We start from the raw sequence: 18,820 nt of genomic DNA, 5'->3' as shown, positions 1-18,820 counted from the left end.
CAATAAACATGACCATCCCGTTTTACTGCGGTTCTGACCAGCGTCATTCTCGGTTAATAAGGCTAATGTGTCCTGTAGCTATTTGAGTTTACTTTGATGGTTTCCGAAAGCAAAAAAACAAACAAAACAAAAAAACACCCTCCATTTCCTTTGACTCATGCTAGTGGCAGTTGTTTCCCAAAAGCCCTCAGAAGGAAACGAGACTGGAGATTAGTTTTTACAGAGCGTAAAAGAAAATGTGCACAGTGAGACGGGCTGGAAACGCCAGAGAGCTTCCAATGAAGTCACCAAACAAGAGCAGCCTTTCAGCTTTAAACACTTACTGTAGTTTCCCACCTCTGTTTCCACTGCATTCAGTCTGAAACACTCAATACATAAAAAAAGTTAAATATGTTGTTCTTAAATTAGGATTAAAATAGGATTATACACCAAATACCAAAGCTTACTCAACTATTTTGAGATGGGGGAACTTTTTTTGATGATGTCATGTATTCAGATGGGATCTCTGAGCTGAATCAACATATAGACATTTAGTTTAGTCTGTTGCCATTAGCAGCTGGCACAGCAGACAAGACTTTATTGGCTGCTGGCTCCAGCTATTTGCATATTGAGCGTGTCTTCCTCCCTAGGCTATCTTCCTGTGGGTGTCATCTGCCTTTTGATTAATGACCTAGCCTTGTTATTGTTGGCACATTGTCATTTATTCTATTATTAAATGAGGTTCTAGACTGACTGGGCACTACAGTGACCATTTTTAAAGTTAGATGAGTTGAAGCACTTTTAATAAATCAAGTTCAAAAAACTACAACGAGTTGAGATTGAAATATGATAACAGCGTAAGCTTAGCCAGTTTTACTAAACTATGTTAGATCAAAAAAATTGCCTTATTGTGAAAGAAAGTTGTGTAATGCTAAAAAAACACCTGGTGGTTAATTGGCAATTGGCAGGTCAGTAACATGATTGGGTATAAAAGAGCATCTCAGACCGGCTGAGTGTTTCAGAACTAAAGATGAGGAGGGGTTCACCACTCTGTGAAAAACTGTACGAGCAAATAGTGCAACAACTCAAGAAAAACGTTTCCCAATGTAAAACAGCAAAGATCTTTTGCTTTTCATCATCTACGGTACATAATAACATTAAAAGATTCAGAGAATCTGGAGAAATCTCTGTATGTAAGGGACACGGCCAAAAACCAGTATTTGCTGGCCGTGGTCTTTGGGCCCTCAGGCAGCACTGCATTAAAAACAGACATGATTTTGTAGTGGAAATCACTGCATGGGCTCAGAAACACTTCTGAAAACCACTGTCTGTGAAAACAGTTCATCACTGCATCCACAAATGCAAGCTAAAACTCTAAAATGCAAAGAAGAAACTGTACATAAACAGGATCCAGAAACGCTGCCACCTTTTCTGGGCCCAAGCTCATTTAAAATGGATTGAGGGGAAGTGGAAAAGTGTCCTGTGGTTTGACTTATCAAAATTTCAAATTCTTTTTGGGAATCATGGACACTGTGTCCTCCGGGCTAAAGACCACGCAGCTTGTTATCAGTGCACAGTTCAAAAGCCAGTATTCATGATGGTGTAGGGGGGCATTAGTGCACACGGCATGGGTGACGTGCACATCTGTGAAGGCACCATTAATGCTGAACGATATATACATGTTTTGGACACATTTGCTGCCATCCAGACAACGTCTTTTTCAGGGAAAGCCTTGATTATTTCAGCAAGACAACGTCAAACCACATTCTGCACGTATTACAACAGCATTGCTCTGAAGTAAAAAAGTCTGCCTCCAGTTCACTGTTACTGTCACTCATATCTGCCTCCAGTTCACTGTTACTATCACTCATATCTGCCTCCAGTTCACACTGTTACTGTCACTCATATCTGCCTCCAGTTCACTGTTACTATCACTCATATCTGCCTCCAGTTCACACTGTTACTGTCACTCATATCTGCCTCCAGTTCACTGTTACTGTCACTCATATCTGCCTCCAGTTCACACTGTTACTGTCACTCATATCTGCCTCCAGTTCACTGTTACTGTCACTCATATCTGCCTCCAGTTCACTGTTACTGTCACTCATAGCTGCCTCCAGTTCACACTGTTACTGTCACTCACTTTACTGCACAGGAGCAGCTGCTGTAAGACGTGTAGTAACAGGAACAAAAGCTTATCAGGATTTTATTCGGACATCATAAAGACTCGAATCAGTGAGTCATTGGAATGTATCTGGAGCTGCTCTAGACTCGTGACAATCAAAGGTAATGAGGTAATGTCAGGTAAAATAGACTCAGCTCAGCGTCAGAGGAGCAGCCGTCTGCCGAGCAGCGTGTCCACAGTCTGGCTGCTGGAACGGCTGGAGACACTGCAGTGGAAACCACGGTGGAAAAAGGAGGTTTTGTAGATGGGAAATTACTGAAAGGTCAACTCTGTTATGGACTCCTCAATACAGATGAGGACAAATGACTCTAAACGGCTATTTACTAAATGGAAAGTGGGGGGAAAAAAAACACTGGGCAGCTACTTGGTGAGGTCAAGGAGAGAGAGAGAGAGAGAGAGAGAGAGAGAGAGAGAGAGAGAGAGAGAGAGAGAGAGAGAGAGAGAGAGAGAGAGACTCTCTAGTTGCAAGAGATGATTGGTGGTGAGCTCATCGCCCTCTGCTGGCCATCGTATCAAAATGCAATGACAATGTTCATATATTACATAAAACAGGTGCCACTCCAGCCATAACGAATCATGCAGTAAAACCTTTGTGTCTTCTTAGTAAATATCACAGTCATAAATACAGAACGATGAGCTCCACCTTTTTTATCAGCTCCACTTACTATACAGGAGCACTTTGTGGTTCTACAGTTACAGACTGTAGTCCATCTGTTTCTCTGCATACTTTGTCAGCCCCCTTTTACCCTGTTCTTCAGTGGTCAGAACCCCCATGGACCCTCACAGAGTAGGTACTATTTGGGTGGTGGATCATTCTCAGCACTGCAGTAACACTGATGTGGTGGTGGTGTGTTAGTGTGTGTTGCGCTGGTCTGAGTGGATCAGCAGTGCTGCTGGAGTTTTTAAACACCTCAGTGTCACTGCTGGACTGAGAATAGTCCACCAACCAAAAACATCCAGCCAACAGCCTCCTGTGACCACTGATGAAGGACTAGAGGATGACCAACACAAACTGTGCAGCAGCAGATGAGCTATCGTCTCTGACTTTACATCTACAAGGTGGACCGACAAGGTAGGAGTGTCTAATAGAGTGGACAGTGAGTGGACACAGTGTTTAAAAACTCCAGCAGCACTGCTGTGCCTGATCCACTCGCACCAGCGCAACACACACTAACACACCACCACCATGTCAGTGTTACTGCAGTGCTGAGAATGATCCACCACCCAAATAGTACCTGCTCTGTGAGGGTCCATGGGGGTCCTGACCACTGACGAACAGGGTGAAAGGGGGCTAACAAAGTGTCAGAGAAACAGATGGACAACAGTCTGTAACTGTAGAACTACAAAGTGCACCTATATAGTAAGTGGAGCTGATAAAATGGACAATGAGCGTAGAAACAAGGAGGAGAAGGCTGTTTCTGCTGCTTATATGTCCATATATGGACTGTGTGTAGTGGGGAGTGGACAGCAGGTTTATAAATGAGCTGAGATCGCGCCGAGAAACTAGTTTATCCAGTCTGGCAGTGATTCAGTCCTGTTTACCTGTAAACTCTGCGCCTTATTTTGAGCGAGTGTGTCAGGCGCTCGTTCTCCGCCTGCTGGACTGTTCTAGTGGTCCCGCTGGTCGTGTGTGCTGAGAGGAGCCCGCTGTGAACCTCTGGGTGAGTAAGGGGTAAAACAGGAGCTCAGGCGGCTGATTATGTTTAAGACTGGGTCTCTGGATTAACCCCTCCTCACTGCGTCACCCGCTCTGTTCCTACACCGCGCTGCTTTCCTTTCCCACCCGTATTCAGACACGCCCGCCCTCCTGCGCTGTGATTGGCTAGAAGTGCACCGTACATTCTCATTATTCCACAGGCTTCATCACTCATTGTGTGTTTTTAATCCAAAAGGATGATTTAATGAAGCTAAAAACGATAACATAATATGTTCGATGCTAAATGATGATCTGAAAAGATTTCTGATATCTTAATTAGGTGTAATTAAAGGGAAACTCCACCGATTTTTCAGAATTTGTGTATTATTAAGTGATTAAGATGTAAATAAAGGCATTCAGAGCGGTTTTGGTGTGAAACACTCTGTAGTAGAGAAACTTACTGAGTCAGAACTGTTCACAGTGGTGGTGATAGGAACCAGACGTCCACCTCTAAAAGCTCCCTCACAGAAAGTTACTACAGGAAGTGGTTAGATACACGCTCTTAAAAAAAGAAGGTTCTTCAAGGGTTCTTTAGTAGGGAATGTATAGAACCATGAACACTCAAAGAACCATTTGCATGATTAAAGCATTGTTCGCATCATGAAAGTGTTCTTCAGATCGATGGAGAAGGTTCTGTGTATGGTTCTACATAGAACCTTTTTGAAAAGGGTTCTATATCGCACCAAAAAAGGTTCTTTAATCCATTCGTGGGGGAGGGATACATGCAGGGTGTTGTGAGGCAAAATAGTCCCCAAAGAAAACCTTTTATTTTCAGATTTATCACTATTTTACCGTCATCAACATTACATATAAACACTCAGAAGACTCGTGTGGATTTAGACAGTAAATAAAGTGGCTATATCTGTGTTGTAGCCATGGCGACTCCTGGTTCCCATCACCACCACTGTAAAGAAATCTGAACCTCACACCAAACCACTCTGAATGACTCTGTTTACATTTCAGTGGCTGGTTTATGCAGATATCTGCTAAAATCTGTGTGATTCCATATTTAAAGCACACACCTAAAACCAATAATGAAACCCGGTGTTACATAATTTGTTGTTTGTATCAGGAGGATCTGAGAGATCACAGACATTCCAGCGACAGCATCGTCAAACAGAAAGATCTAAATCACTGTACTGGGTTCACAGGTGGTTCTGGACAGTAAATAAAATGTCTATATCTGTGTTGTAGACACTGTGACCCCTGGTTCCTATCAGCACCACTGTAAAGAAGTCTGAGTCTATAAGTTTCTCTACAGTGAACTGTTTCACACCAAACCACTCTGAATGAATCTGTTTCCTTAAGGACTAAATTATTCAGAAATTTTGAAAAAATTTGAAAAAAATGGTGGGATTCCCCTTCAGGAGACTTGGAAAGATCTGGACAGATTGGAATGACTGAACTGACTGTGGTGTTATATTATTAAACTCTCTATAAGCTCTTTATACTGCGATTCAGTGAAAGATTTTGGTCAGATTTTTAAATGACGTTATTGACTCTGACTTTCTTTCTCCAGGGTATGTTTTGGTTTGTCCATCTGAATTTTCATGACCAAATCGTAAGGCAAATTATTCAGTAACTGCATGAAATAAATGTAAATTTTTGTTTTATTTATTTATTTATTTGTTTTTAAAAAGCTCCCCTCAGATTAACAGAACCTGTTTTATGATCACACATATTGCTACATGCTTACAATTTACTGCTGAAAGCCAAAAATCTCAGACGCTCTTTGTATTATTTTATAAAAGTAATTTTTACAGAGCAGATCACTGAAGAGACGCCATCTGTTTATAGTTTATAGCCCAGATTTGTGGAAAAATGGGTCGACTTTCAGTAGAAAAAAAAATTCAGCTTCTTTTATTATAAGGGTTTAAAATGACATCACCCATCTATTTGACTGGAGAGAAGACAGTTACAGCTCTCATACAACCCCCACCTTTTGAATGTAGCTTATGAAATATGAAAGTTATGAAGAACCACTGGTGGTCTTGAGGGGTTAAAAAGGTTAAAAAAAAACATGCTCACTTTCCCTCTTAGCTGAATTTCACATTCTTCAGTGTGAAGTTCATTAATGTTTGTTCAGTGTTGAGCAGGATGTTTATGATAAATATGTTTTTATTCTGATGATGAAAAAAGCTGAGAGGACTGTGGATGTTGGTGGACGGTGGGGATGTTTGTGCAGCTGCTCCTGGCTGCGTCTGTCTGTTTTGTGCATTTATAATTATATGTACTGTAAACATGAATCATCTCCTCCTAAGCTGTGGCGTTTATTGTTCAACAACACTTAACCAACTGCACACGTACACTTAAAGGGTAATTTAAAGGGGGAATCCTACTGATTTCTCAAAGAACCGGCATAATTCAATGATTAAGATGTAAACAGAGTCATTCAGAGTGGTTTGGGGTGAAACGCTCTGTTCTAGAGAAACATACAGAGTCAGAACTGTTTACAGTGGTGGTGATAGGAACCAGACGTCCACCTTTAAAGGCTCCCTCACAGAAAGTTACTACATGAAATGGTTATGAATGTATGTGTATGAATGCACTGTTGAAAGGCTGAGACATTGTTAAGGATGGTTTAGAGAAGGTTTGGGCTGAGGGTTAGAGAGTGAGGCAAACAAAGAAGCTGCTGGTGTTTCTCAGAACGATGGACTGACCAACTCAGAGTCCAGACCTCAACATCACTGAATGGGTTTGGGATTATTTGGATGGTCAGAAGGAGAAAATGTTAAACCAACTTCTAAGACAGAACTTTGGAGGTGTAACATCCCTGCAGATTTCTCTGAAACGCTGAAAGTGAGTCTCCTAATAAGAATGGAAGCTGTAATAAAGGTAAAGAGTGACCCAACACTGAAAAACGGATATTATATCTAGTTGTTGAGGATTTCATGTAATTTTCCATTAAATATCTGTTTTCCACTTTTTTCTGACATTGAAAAATGAATAACTTGTACTTCATTTCAGTTTTGTCCGGAAAATTAAATAAATGAAGGGATGTTTCTGATTTCTGCCCAGTAAGGGGGCAGTTGTGGGCTGGAGGTTAGGGAAACAGCCTTGTGACTGGAAGGTCACCAGTTTGATCCCTAGAGCTGACAGTACAAGACTGAAGTGCCCTTGAGCAAGGCATCTAACCCCCAACTGTTCCCTGGGCGCTGTGGATAGGGCTGCCCACCGCTCCGGGCAAGTGTGCTCACTGCCCCCTTAGTGTGTGTGCGTTCACGAGTGTGTATGTGGTGTTTCACTGCACAGATGTGTTAAATGTGGAGGTGAATTTCCCTGTTGTGGGACTAATAAAGGGTAACTTAAAGTTAAGTACTGCAAAAATGTCTGTTTTGAAGTCATCGTTTTTGTGCCATCACAAAAAAACAACACATTTACATATATTCACAGCAGTTTAGCCCCACCCACTCACACTGAAGTTACAGCAGGACTACATTTGTGCAGAATTTGTTTATTTATTTCTTAATTTTATTTATTTATATTTTTATTAATGTTTTGTGTTATGTAAATAATTGTACACTGCACTGCGATTATTGTTTGTACTTTGTTTGAAAAATAAAAAAATATAGAAATTTTGTGTAGAATGACGTGCAATACAGGGCAGCCAATCAGAACAGAGGTCATTCATAACCAGTCTTAAAGGCACAGTCCATCGCAGGGCAGACAGACAAACGGACATACACACTCACACACACACACACTCACACCTAGGGGCAATTCAGCATGTCCAGTTAGCCTGACTGCATGTCTTTGGACTGTGGGAGGAAACCGGAGAACCCGGAGGAAACCCACGCAGACACAGGGAGAACAGGCAAACTCCACACAGAAAGGACTCCGGTCGCCCGGCTGGGAATCGAACCCAGGCCCTTCTGGCACGGTAACAAAGTAGTTTAACTTTAAGGGATAAAGAAGGTCAGAAAGTGCTCATGCAAATATGAATCGGGACTGTTTTTCGTTCATAAAGCCACAATAACGTTATAATTGGACTTATATGGAAAAAATAAAGAACAAGGAAAATACAGAACCTGGGCCCTTTAAACTGGATGTAGGTGGGGTTTGCCTGAAAACGGGTGGGAATTGAAAAAAAAAAAAGAGTAGGGCGTTCCCTGCTTTAAGCTCCGTGTGAAATCCTCTAATCGTCACCTGACGTTCCGCCTCATGCTCCGGCGGCGCTGTGAAAGCCTCATCTCCTCCTTTTCACACTTCCCATGTCTTTAATTTCATTTTCTCTTCCACATGGCGGAGCTTAGAGTACGAGAGGACGTTGTGAGTATTATTTTGATACCGAGCAACGAGCATGGGCCGTTTTTTTCGGGAAGACTTCAGTGGTTTAACTTCGGTTCTCCCTTTAAAACGAACAAACAGGACTTACAGCAGAGAAAACAGCGCCTTTTTATGATAGAGATAAACGGAGGGGGTGAAATAAAGGCTGGGCTGGTGATTATTTTAGCTCCGAGATCCTGTAATCTCTATTTCACCAAGTTGAAGTTGGCTTCTCACTCGAATTTTCCGTTCCACCTTAAATGGTGCGGCAGCTACGTTCTGGCGCCTCGGGCCTCATCGACCAGAGTGTAGCTGCTGCGCCATTTAAGGTGGAACGGAAATTTCTAATAAGAAGCCAACTAAAGCTTCGTCTGTGAGAGTTTGTGCTTCATGTTCTTGCTGTGCTTCGTCTCACTCTTCATCTGTCGTGTCCACAGAGGTCAGGAACACCCGGGAAAAGGCTGGACAGTCCGTTTGGGGACCCCATGCTTGTTTCCCCCAGCAAAGATGAGCAGCAGCTGCTGGTAAATATACATAATCCCTGTGTTTGTGTGTGTGAGTGTGGATGTGTTTGTAGTTGACATATTAAAGTCAACCTGAAACAAAAAAATGACCTTTTTTACCTCACTAGTTCGTGTCCTCTGGTCATATTGAGCTCGATTCATCATTTAAAAGACACAATTCTTGTTTTTCTTCTAATCTTACATCTAAATGTAGTGACTTTTGCCCCGCCTCTAAAACATCTCCTGTAAAAACACTATATAACTTTATAATTAATACAAATAATCATAAAAAACAGTAAACTGTAACAGGAATTTGCTCCTAACAGCGCTAACAGATAATACTTTTTGGCTGTTCTAGATCAAACACAGACATTTGAAGCTTATAAAAGACACTCCATATGTTTTGCAACAGGTAACAACTTATATTTTACTGTGTGTCTGTCATTTTTACAGCGATTCTTTCAGTAAAGAGCCCTGGCGGCTGCTGCTTTCCGTTCCTAACAACTAACTGAAACCTTGTTAATCTAGCATTTTTAATCATAGTCAGTAATGTAACTTCCAGAAAGTCTAGAGTGACATTTGTTCCTTAAAATTGAAACATGATTAGTTGATTCTGCTGTCAGTTCCTCATTACGTTTGTAGTTAATCTAACATGTAAGGCCTTCAGTTCAGCTCCTGAAGTCCTAACCAGTGGGAGGGCTCGCTCGTCCGTATCTGCCTAGATACCACAGAGAAAAAAACCCTGATTGGACAATTTTCCTTGGGGCGGTTCAAGAATGTAAATCTTTTGTTTCTAATCTAAACTTAAAAATGAATTAAGAGCATCACTGTCATGTGTGCATAGTTTAAATACAATAATCTTGATGGTTCTGCTAAATAATAATAAACAAAAATGTATAGATGTGTATTTTTTTTCATTTAACAGAAATCTAGGCCTTCTCTGAAGGCCCTGTTCTGCCACAAACACAGGAAAACTAACTTGTGTATGTGTTGTTGGACAGGCAGTGCCGTTCTGCGGCAGTATAAAGGGTGGGATGCGACCAGGGAAGAAGATCACCATCATGGGCATTGTGGGTCCAGAACCAGACAGGTGAGACCCGCGCACTCCCGCAGAGCTCGTCACAAGGCGCGGTGATGTCACACCCAGACAGCTGATGTTATCTTTTTACGGCAGATATTTTTACTCGTCTGTGGTTTTGTGATTTGGATCTTTCTGTTTGACGATGCTGTCGCTGGAATGTCTGTGATCTCTCAGATCCACCTGATATAAACAACACATTATGTAACGCAGGGTTTCATTAGTGCTGTTAGGCATGTGCTTTGAGAGGGGAATTACACACATTTTTAAAAGATATCTGCATAAATCAGCCACTGAGATGGAAACAAACATTAGCCTTACTGATAATCCATTAATAATCCGACTAATAGTTCAAGCGGAATAGAATACGTCCATGTAAACACCTTAGTCAGAATAAACTAGTCTGATTGAGGCCATTCAGATTACAGTTCCTATCCAATTGAACGAGGTGGGTAATCCTGTAAATAATCCGTTAAATAGAAGAATAATATCCGTGTAAACGCCTGTATCTGATTACATTCCCTATCGGAAAGTTTAAGTCCGTTCTGATCATGCGCGTCACGTCATAGTGAAAGTTTATACCGTTCAACATGGCGGAGCAGAAACTGGTCTGCAGAGGAGACGAAGTTTATGCTCTGATCCTTAAAAGACGGCGGTGGGACGGACGTCCAGCTTATGTGTCTCAGAACACTCAGTCTTCCTCTCGGCCTTCTTTAATAAGGACGTGTGAAGGACGTTTTCCTGAGTCCGACATCATTTTAAGGTCATTAAAAACACAAGCACTGCTCACTGCTGCTCATCTCACTCTGACTGGACTCGCGTGATGCTCGTTGTCATGGTAACGTCTACACTAAGTGGTGCTCTACCTATTCATGCGTGTAATTTTGGATCTGATTACTTGTAGTGTGGATGTAAACGGAGGTTTTCCATCAGACTGTTGAGTAGAGTGAGAATATAAACACCTCAGTCTTAATCTATAATCGGAATGTATTCAGTCAGGTTGGAATAAATCTTTACATGTAAATACAGCCAGTGAGAGAGGTTTAATATAAAATGGTTCACTGTAGAGATGTGGCCTTCCGCCCAATGACAGCTGGGATAGGCTTCAGCACCCCACCACGACCCAGAAGGATAAGCGGTTTAGATGATGTATGTATGTATGTATGTATGTATTTATGTATGTAGAGATGTGTAGAGAGACTCCTTACAGATGTCTTTACAGTGGTGCTGATAGGAACCAGGGGTCACAATGTCTACAACACAAATATAACCACTTTATTTACTGTCCAAAACTACCAGTGAACACGTGTCTTCTGAGTGTTTATATGTGATGACTCATATTCTTTAGGTTATATTGAGTTAATGAGTGATTAGATTAGTAGCTGTATAATTGCTGAACATTTGTTCCAAACTGTATTTCTATTTTTTTCCTGAAACATAAGTTATCGGTTGTAACTCCAATATTCCAGCTGTAACTCTTTTATTGGCATCATTGAGCTACGACAATAAGATTTTCACATTTTTCTGAAAACGGTTTATCATTTGCTGTGTCTTGTATATACATTGCAATTCTGTGAACTACGAGTGATTCTGATTGGCTGGTCCTGGTGCACTCTCTCCTCTGATTGGTCAGTTTTGACATCAGTCTGACGTGTGGCTGTGGTGATGTGGCTCTGGAGCTCAGCGCGAGGTTTGAGGACAAGCAGCTGCTGAGAAACGCTCACGTCTCAGGCTCCTGGGGGGAGGAGGAGACCGCCATTCCGTTCTTTCCCTTCATCCCACACCAGCCGTTCAGGGTAAATATGCCATCGACATCACGTCTGTGAAGGTTTTCAGTCGAACAGGTCGCTGAATTCTGGTAGTAGTAAGTCGAGGCGACCGGATTCGTGGATAAAACTTGAAGACATTTCACAGCTTATCAGAGGAGCTTCATGAAGGGAGTTCTGAAACGTCAGGAACACAGCAGTCGCCTTGACTAACTACTACACAGTCCAGCCCCCCAGCATCGCTCTGATCACTGGGAGCACAAATCTGTGATTGGATTCAACTGAATGATTCGATTTGATGATGGTTGATGATATATTTCATTTGTTCATTCATTAATTCATACATACAACCTGAGAATTTTATATTGGCCAAAAAATTGTGCATAAACTGTTGAATAACAATCAATTCTTACATTCCACAGTTCAAGGAGCTGCGCTTCCCATTCCGATCAATGCTTTTTTACATTTTTATTGTCATTACTCTAATAATGTGACTTGTGTAGTTGGATATATTACGGTGATGTAATTTCTTTCTTATTTTGTGTCCAGTTGGAGATCCACTGTGAGCACCAGAGGTTTCGTATACTCGTCGACGGTCAGCCGCTTTTTGACTTCTATCACCGCGTCCGCTCTCTGCTGGCCATCGACACCATTCAGATCAGCGGCAGTCTGACCATCACCAAACTCAACTGAGGAGAAAAAACCCATCAGCATTTTGCTCACCAGCCTGAACAACAGTGCAGTACAGAGCACACTGGGCCTTTGTCAGTCTAAAGCTGTGCACTGTCAGCCTCCGTTATACAGCCACAAACAGCTCTACAATCTCTAGAGTTCTAGAACTCTCAGAAAGACAGCTCTAGAACGCATATATAGAGAGTTCTACAGCTGTCACAGAGTTAGTTCTAGAATCTCTAGAGTGCCACAATTCCCAGAAAGCTAGTTCTAGAATATCTAGAGTGGTAGAGCTCTTAGAAGGTCATCCCTAGACTTTCTAGAGCCCGTTCTAGAATCTCTAGAGTTCCAGAACTCTCCGATAACCAGTTCTAGAACTCTGAAATGGAATTATACAACTCTAGATTGAGTTGAGACAGAACCCAGAGATCTCTAGAATGTCTAGAGCTCTAGAACACTCAGACAGTCTAGAACTTGAGAAATCCATATCTGGAATCTCTAGATTTTTCAGATAGCCAGTACTAGATTCTCTAGAGTTCTGAATATTCTAGAACTCTGAACTGGAATTCTACAACTCTAGATTGAATTTAAGACACAACCTAGAGATCTCTAGAATGTCTAGAACACTCAGACAGTCTAGAACTTTAGAAATCCATATCTGGAATCTCTAGATTGGATTTAAGACAGAACCTAGAGATCTCTAGAATGTCTAGAACACTCAGACAGTCTAGAACTTTAGAAATCCATATCTGGAATCTCTAGATTTCTTCAGAGAGCCCGTACTAGATTCTCTAGAGTTCCTAATTGGAATTCTGCATCTCCAGGTTGAGTTTAGGACAAAATGTTTCTCCCACCTGATTTTGTTTGGTTGAAAGTTAATAATAATCAGAGTGGAGGGTGGGAGGATTGGAACCAGGGCTGCAGGACATGGACAGAATACTAGTATTGCGATGATATTGGTACACATTCAGATTGCGCTTGTTGGAAAATAGTTTATTTGTAAATTTAATTAGCTAATTGACCAAAATTGTACTTTTGTTGGATCCTGTGAATATTTCTGATACATCAAAACACCCATAGAAACTCGTCTGGTGTGGGGCTTAAATGTCTTAAAGGTGAAGCTAAGTTTTGACTCCTCCAGAAATTGTTCTATCCATGCTCCAAACAGAAACGCAATCCATAGCAACCATTGCTAGGTTGGAAAAGCTTTACACAAAATAGGATTGAACAGGATTTTTGCCAATGGGGAAAAATTAATCTGAACATGCTCCAGTCACTAAAAACGTGTGTTGATGCAGGGTGTAAACAGGTCCAGTATTATGTAGCGACTCTAAACCTGCCTCCTGAGGCCAAACATGATCTCAACAAGATCGTCTGGGGACAGCCACGAGAAATTTTAGGCTAAATGTTGGTAGGAACTATTAGTATGGGAACAAATTTAGTGTAAAATTTCTAAACCAGTCCCTCGGCTTGTGAAGGCGTAGCTCAAAGTATGGGCGACGATGCGCTCGTCAACATTGTCACAGGCCTGTTGTTACCCTACGAATGTGTAACGCTGTATTTTGATGGTCCAGTGTAGATGCTTGGTAGATGCTCAGTCTTTCTTTGACTAACCCCCGCTGTAGATCATCTATACACTCTCAGAAATAAAGGTACTAAACTGTCACTAGGGCAGGACCCCTCTTGTCTCTGGGGTGGGACCCTCAGGGGTACATCTCAGTACCTTTAGTCAGGGAACATAACTGTACCATAATCCACTGAAATGATACTCTCTAAGCTGTACAGACTCCACACACCCCGTCTCGTCTCCAGGACTTTTATTTTATTACTCTGTTTTAAAACATTCGGTTATGAAAAGGTACAAATACGAACTTTTCACCTGGAAAAACTTATTTAAGGAACACAATCAGACCTTAAAACCACTGTTGTACCTTTGAGGGAACATTTACATTGTTTGTAACTTTATTTCTAACAGTGTAGCAGGCTATCGCAATACAGTGTGATCCACGGATGTCCCGCAAGTTAGCATATCGCTGCTGTCGGGACAAAACCTCAAATTTCCATTTTTATCGTTTCTCAGTTTTTAACCTAGTCTGAAAACGCCTCCCTTTACATTGTGTGTAAATTTCATGATGAATGGACCAAAAGAAACGTCCCAAAATGACTTGGGAAAACGTCTGGTTCCATTGACTTACATTAACAGTAGAGTATGTTTTTCCCTTCTCCTGTAAAGTTACCATTTTGCAGAAACGAGGCCCCAAAAGTTCTCCTCAGACAGATGCTCTCGTTGTGAGATCACGCCTGGCCCCGCGAGACCCCTCCAAACCAAGATCACTACTGTTTCCCATTAGGTGGAACGAGACTTTTTGCCAGTGTTTTCTCTCGTCCCACTTAGCAACCTTAGCAACCGTTGCTACGAAAAAGCTCATTTGAGGGCGGAGCATGGATAGATCAATTCCGTGTAGATCAGTCTCAGCGGGAAAACGAAACGCAGGCAGAATGTTCAGCCAATGGTCCACCTTCATCCAGGGAACAACTGAACTAACACTCTTCCCAGAGCCTGATAACAATAATATGGGTCAGGACTAGTACACTAATTTAAAGAGTTAAGGAGTAGATGCTCAGGAACACGACACAAACAGATGTATTTATTTCTCTAACATACTGTAAATGTCTTACTGTACATAGAAAGCTACGTGTGGGACTAAATGAGTGTAATATATGGTGATATGTTGTGCAAATTGTGCCAGGCATTCCAAAAACTGTATACAAGTGTGAGGAGAATGGTGATGTTGGATTATAGTGATATTTTTGATGTGATGGATACAAGAACGTATAGATACAAGGGAAGGACACGGGCCTTTAAAACATTAAATGAATGTATTAAGCATTTTCATACTGTAAGGAAGCATTCAGGACGTTAAAATATAACGAGCTTTTTCTCTTTATTTTTTATTAACTATGGCAATATGTTGGACCAGCAACTGCGGATGGTGGATGAATGCAATGGAATTATTTTGATATTTTTTTTTTCTGATTTTCGTTTACTGGCCATTCAGTATTGAATGTTTAATTATCCTGTAATCACAGATTAATTAAAGGTTTCTAATCAACGCTGTGGTCATATTGGTGAATTCTGTGGATGAAAACCAAAAAAAAAATCCCAATTTAAATAGCATTATGTAGCACAAGCGGACAAATAAAAGTGTGGCGCAGTTATTAATCTCAGTGTTACTGAGCTCTGCTAAAGCCTGAGTAGATTGATAAATCAATGTGATGATCAGTTATTAATCTCAGTGTTGCTGAGCTCTGCTAAAGCCTGAGTAGACTGATAAATCAATGTGATGATCAGTTATTAATCTCAGTGTTGCTGAGCTCTGCTAAAGCCTGAGTAGACTGATAAATCAATGTGATGATCAGTTATTAATCTCAGTGTTGCTGAGCTCTGCTAAAGCCTGAGTAGACTGATAAATCAATGTGATGATCAGTTATTAATCAGTGTTACTGAGCTCTGCTAAAACCTGAGTAGACTGATAAATCAATGTGATGATCAGTTATTAATCTCAGTGTTACTGAGCTCTGCTAAAGCCTGAGTGGACTGATAAATCAATGTGATGATCAGTTATTAATCTCAGTGTTACTGAGCTCTGCTAAAGCCTGAGTAGACCGATAAATCAATGTGATCAGTTATTAATCTCGGTGTTACTGAGCTCTGTTAAAGCCTGAGTAGACTGATAAATCAATAACTTTCTGTGATGGAGCTTTTAGAGGCATTAAACTATTAAGACGTCTGGTTCCCATCACCACCACTGTGAACAATTCTGACCCAGTAAGTTTCTCCAGAACAGAGCATTTCACACCAAACCACTCTGCATGACTTTTATTGCATCTTAACCATCTGAAACTTAAAAAAAAAAAAAATTAAAGTAAAAAAAAACGAATGTGAATGTAAATTGTTTTGATACAGGGGTGGTAGGAGTCTTGAAGATGGCTAACTATGCTAATTTCTGAATAACATGGCTTTGCTGGCGTGTCAGAACGTCTAACTGAATGATAAATCCCAAAAAACAGCTCCACAGATACCCAGCAAGTAATTCCTGAACAGAGAAAATAGGAAACATGAAGTACAGCTCAGTTTTAGTTACAGGGTAAACTAGTTCCACTACTGCTATTCCTGCTTGTGCTTTCAGAATAGGCCTGTAGTCGACTGTAAGCCTGTTCTAGTGGCCGAGGTTTGAGATTTAATCCCTCCAAGAATATTTTACTCTGGCACATTCCTGGCTAGATTAATGCTGACTCTTTTTCACTGGTCCAATAAGGCGGTCACTGTTTCAGTGGGTGAAACCACACTGGAGGTCGCTCTTGTAATCCATTTAATTAATTTTTATTAATTCCAGTGAACACGGTGCGTTTTTCTCTCATAATTTAAAGGGGACTTCTGATTTCTTTAACTTCTGGATACATGTCATTCAGAGTGGTTTGGTGTGAAATGCTCTGTTCTAGAAACGTAACAAGTCAGAATCGTTCACAGTGGTGGTGATAGGAACCAGACGTCTCAAGAGTTTAGTGGCTTTAAAGAAAGTTATTACATAAAATGGTTATGAGAAGGTTTTGGCCTAAAACGTGTTTTTTTAAATTCACTTGTGGCAGAAACAGCATTGTAAGGTAAAATATTCACCACAGAAAACTTGGTTTGTCAGATTTTCCACTATTTTACCATCATCAACTTTACATACAGTATACAGCGATCAGGCATAACACTATGACCACCTCCTTGTTTCTACACTCATTGTCCATTTTATCAGCTCCACTTACTATATAGGTGCACTTTGTAGTTCTACAATTAGACTGTAGACTGTTCTTCAGTGGTCAGGACCCCCATGGACCCTCACAGAGCAGGTACTATTTGGGTGGTGGATCATTCTCAGCACTGCAGTAACACTGACGTGGTGGTGGTGTGTTAGTGTGTGTTGTGCTGGTCTGAGTGGATCAGACACAGCAGTGCCGCTGGAGTTTTTAAACACTGTGTCCACTCACTGTCCACTCTACTAGACACTCCTACCTTGTCGGTCCACCTTGTAGATGTAAAGTCAGAGATGATAGCTCATCTGCTGCTGCACAGTTTGTGTTGGTCATCCTCTAGTCCTTCATCAGTGGTCACAGGACGCTGCCCACAGGACGCTGTTGGCTGGATATTTTTGGTTGGTGGACTATTCTCAGTCCAGCAGTGACACTGAGGTGTTTAAAAACTCCAGCAGCACTGCTGTGTCTGATCCACTCAGACCAGCGCAACAAGCAATTACAGTCTGTAATTGTAGAACTACAAAGTGCACCTATATAGTAAGTGGAGCTGATAAAATGGACAATGAGTGTAGAAACAAGCAGGTGGTCATAATGTTATGCCTGATCAGTGTATAACACAGAAGACGTGTAGGTTCACTGGTGTTTTTGGATAGTAAATAAAACAGTCATATTTGTTTGTATTTGTGTGCCAGTATTTTCCACTAACTTCTTTTTTCCTCTGATAAACATACAGTTCATAGTTATACTGTGGCTTTACTTGGCCTATGCAGGCCCTGTTATCTCTTTCCTATGTTCGTATGAATTTCCTTATCTTTCTGCCGCTGACTTCCTCCCAGTGTCTTTCCTATAGAGCCGGGCTGTCCAAAGTAGAGCCAGTGGGCCAAAGTTGGCCTGCAATAACATTTGATTTGGCTCACCAAACAGTTGCCTTACCTCACCAACCCCTCAGCCACACACACACTGTTCTGTTTGGCACCATGAATTCTATACAGAAATATGTCATGTTTAAATGGTTCTTTGCATGGTGAAATGGTTCATTTTTTAAATATAAACAATATATTGAGTGTAACATTAACAGAAGTGCATTTGTCAATGATAATCCAAACAGGACCTGTAACGCTGTTTGTGTTATTGAACAGTTTGACTTCCATAATTTCACTTCCAGCGTTGAAGCTTTTACGCCTTATGGCCTAGCGCCTCCTGGTGCGCATGCGCGAAACAAGCACACTCCTTCAACATACGAGGCCAATAAGTACATTTAAATTATAATAGATTCTGGACGCTAAATAAATAAATAAATAAATAAATGAATGAATGAATGAATGATTAAAATAATGATAAAAATACATAATAAAAGTAAGCAAAACAAAATAGTACCAATCAACATTAAAAAAGAATACATTTAAAATAAATGAATAAAATAAAAATGTAATACACCAGACTGAAAGACAAGATAATTTAAACGAAACAAAAGAAAAAGCCACTGATTTAATTAAGTGTAAAAAATAAATTGTCTTTTTTTTCATGTAACATTTCCTTGTAAACATGCACGTGTATTTATAATCATATAATATTTGTATTTGATTTACATTTATAATCATGTTAATGTTTTTACCTTTAATCGGAAAAACTGAACAATTATACAAAAAATATAATATAGTACATTTAAATAAAACGAAATAAGAAGAAATTTAAAAATAAGCCGTCTTATTTTGCCTTGTTATCATTAAATATATTTCAAATTTAATTTCAATTAATATTTATTTTTTTTCCGTGCCACAAAACAAAGCAAAGTCAATAAAACAAGATTGGATTGTTAAAAAGCAAGTAAAAGCGAGTATTAATTCAAATATAATGAAACAAAGTAAAATA

The 18,820-nt window shown here is 40.5% G+C and overlaps 1 protein-coding gene across 1 annotated transcript; it reads left to right on the top strand.

Annotated features, from left to right (window-relative positions):
- The first annotated feature begins 7,999 nt into the window (after window positions 1-7,999).
- lgalsla (lectin, galactoside-binding-like a) lies at window positions 8,000-13,861 on the top strand. Its single transcript, XM_036557764.1, has 5 exons — window positions 8,000-8,129; window positions 8,564-8,650; window positions 9,631-9,719; window positions 11,341-11,503; window positions 12,023-13,861. The coding sequence occupies exons 1-5, from the start codon at window positions 8,100-8,102 to the stop codon at window positions 12,164-12,166; spliced, it is 513 nt and encodes a 170-aa protein (XP_036413657.1). The 5' UTR covers window positions 8,000-8,099; the 3' UTR covers window positions 12,167-13,861.
- Window positions 13,862-18,820: the final 4,959 nt, after the last annotated feature.

Source organism: Colossoma macropomum, unplaced genomic scaffold (genome assembly GCF_904425465.1).
Source record: "Colossoma macropomum unplaced genomic scaffold, Colossoma_macropomum, whole genome shotgun sequence".
NCBI lineage: Eukaryota > Metazoa > Chordata > Actinopteri > Characiformes > Serrasalmidae > Colossoma > Colossoma macropomum.
The sequence above is the reverse complement of the archived record's forward strand: the minus strand, read 5'-3'. Positions and strand labels throughout refer to the sequence as shown.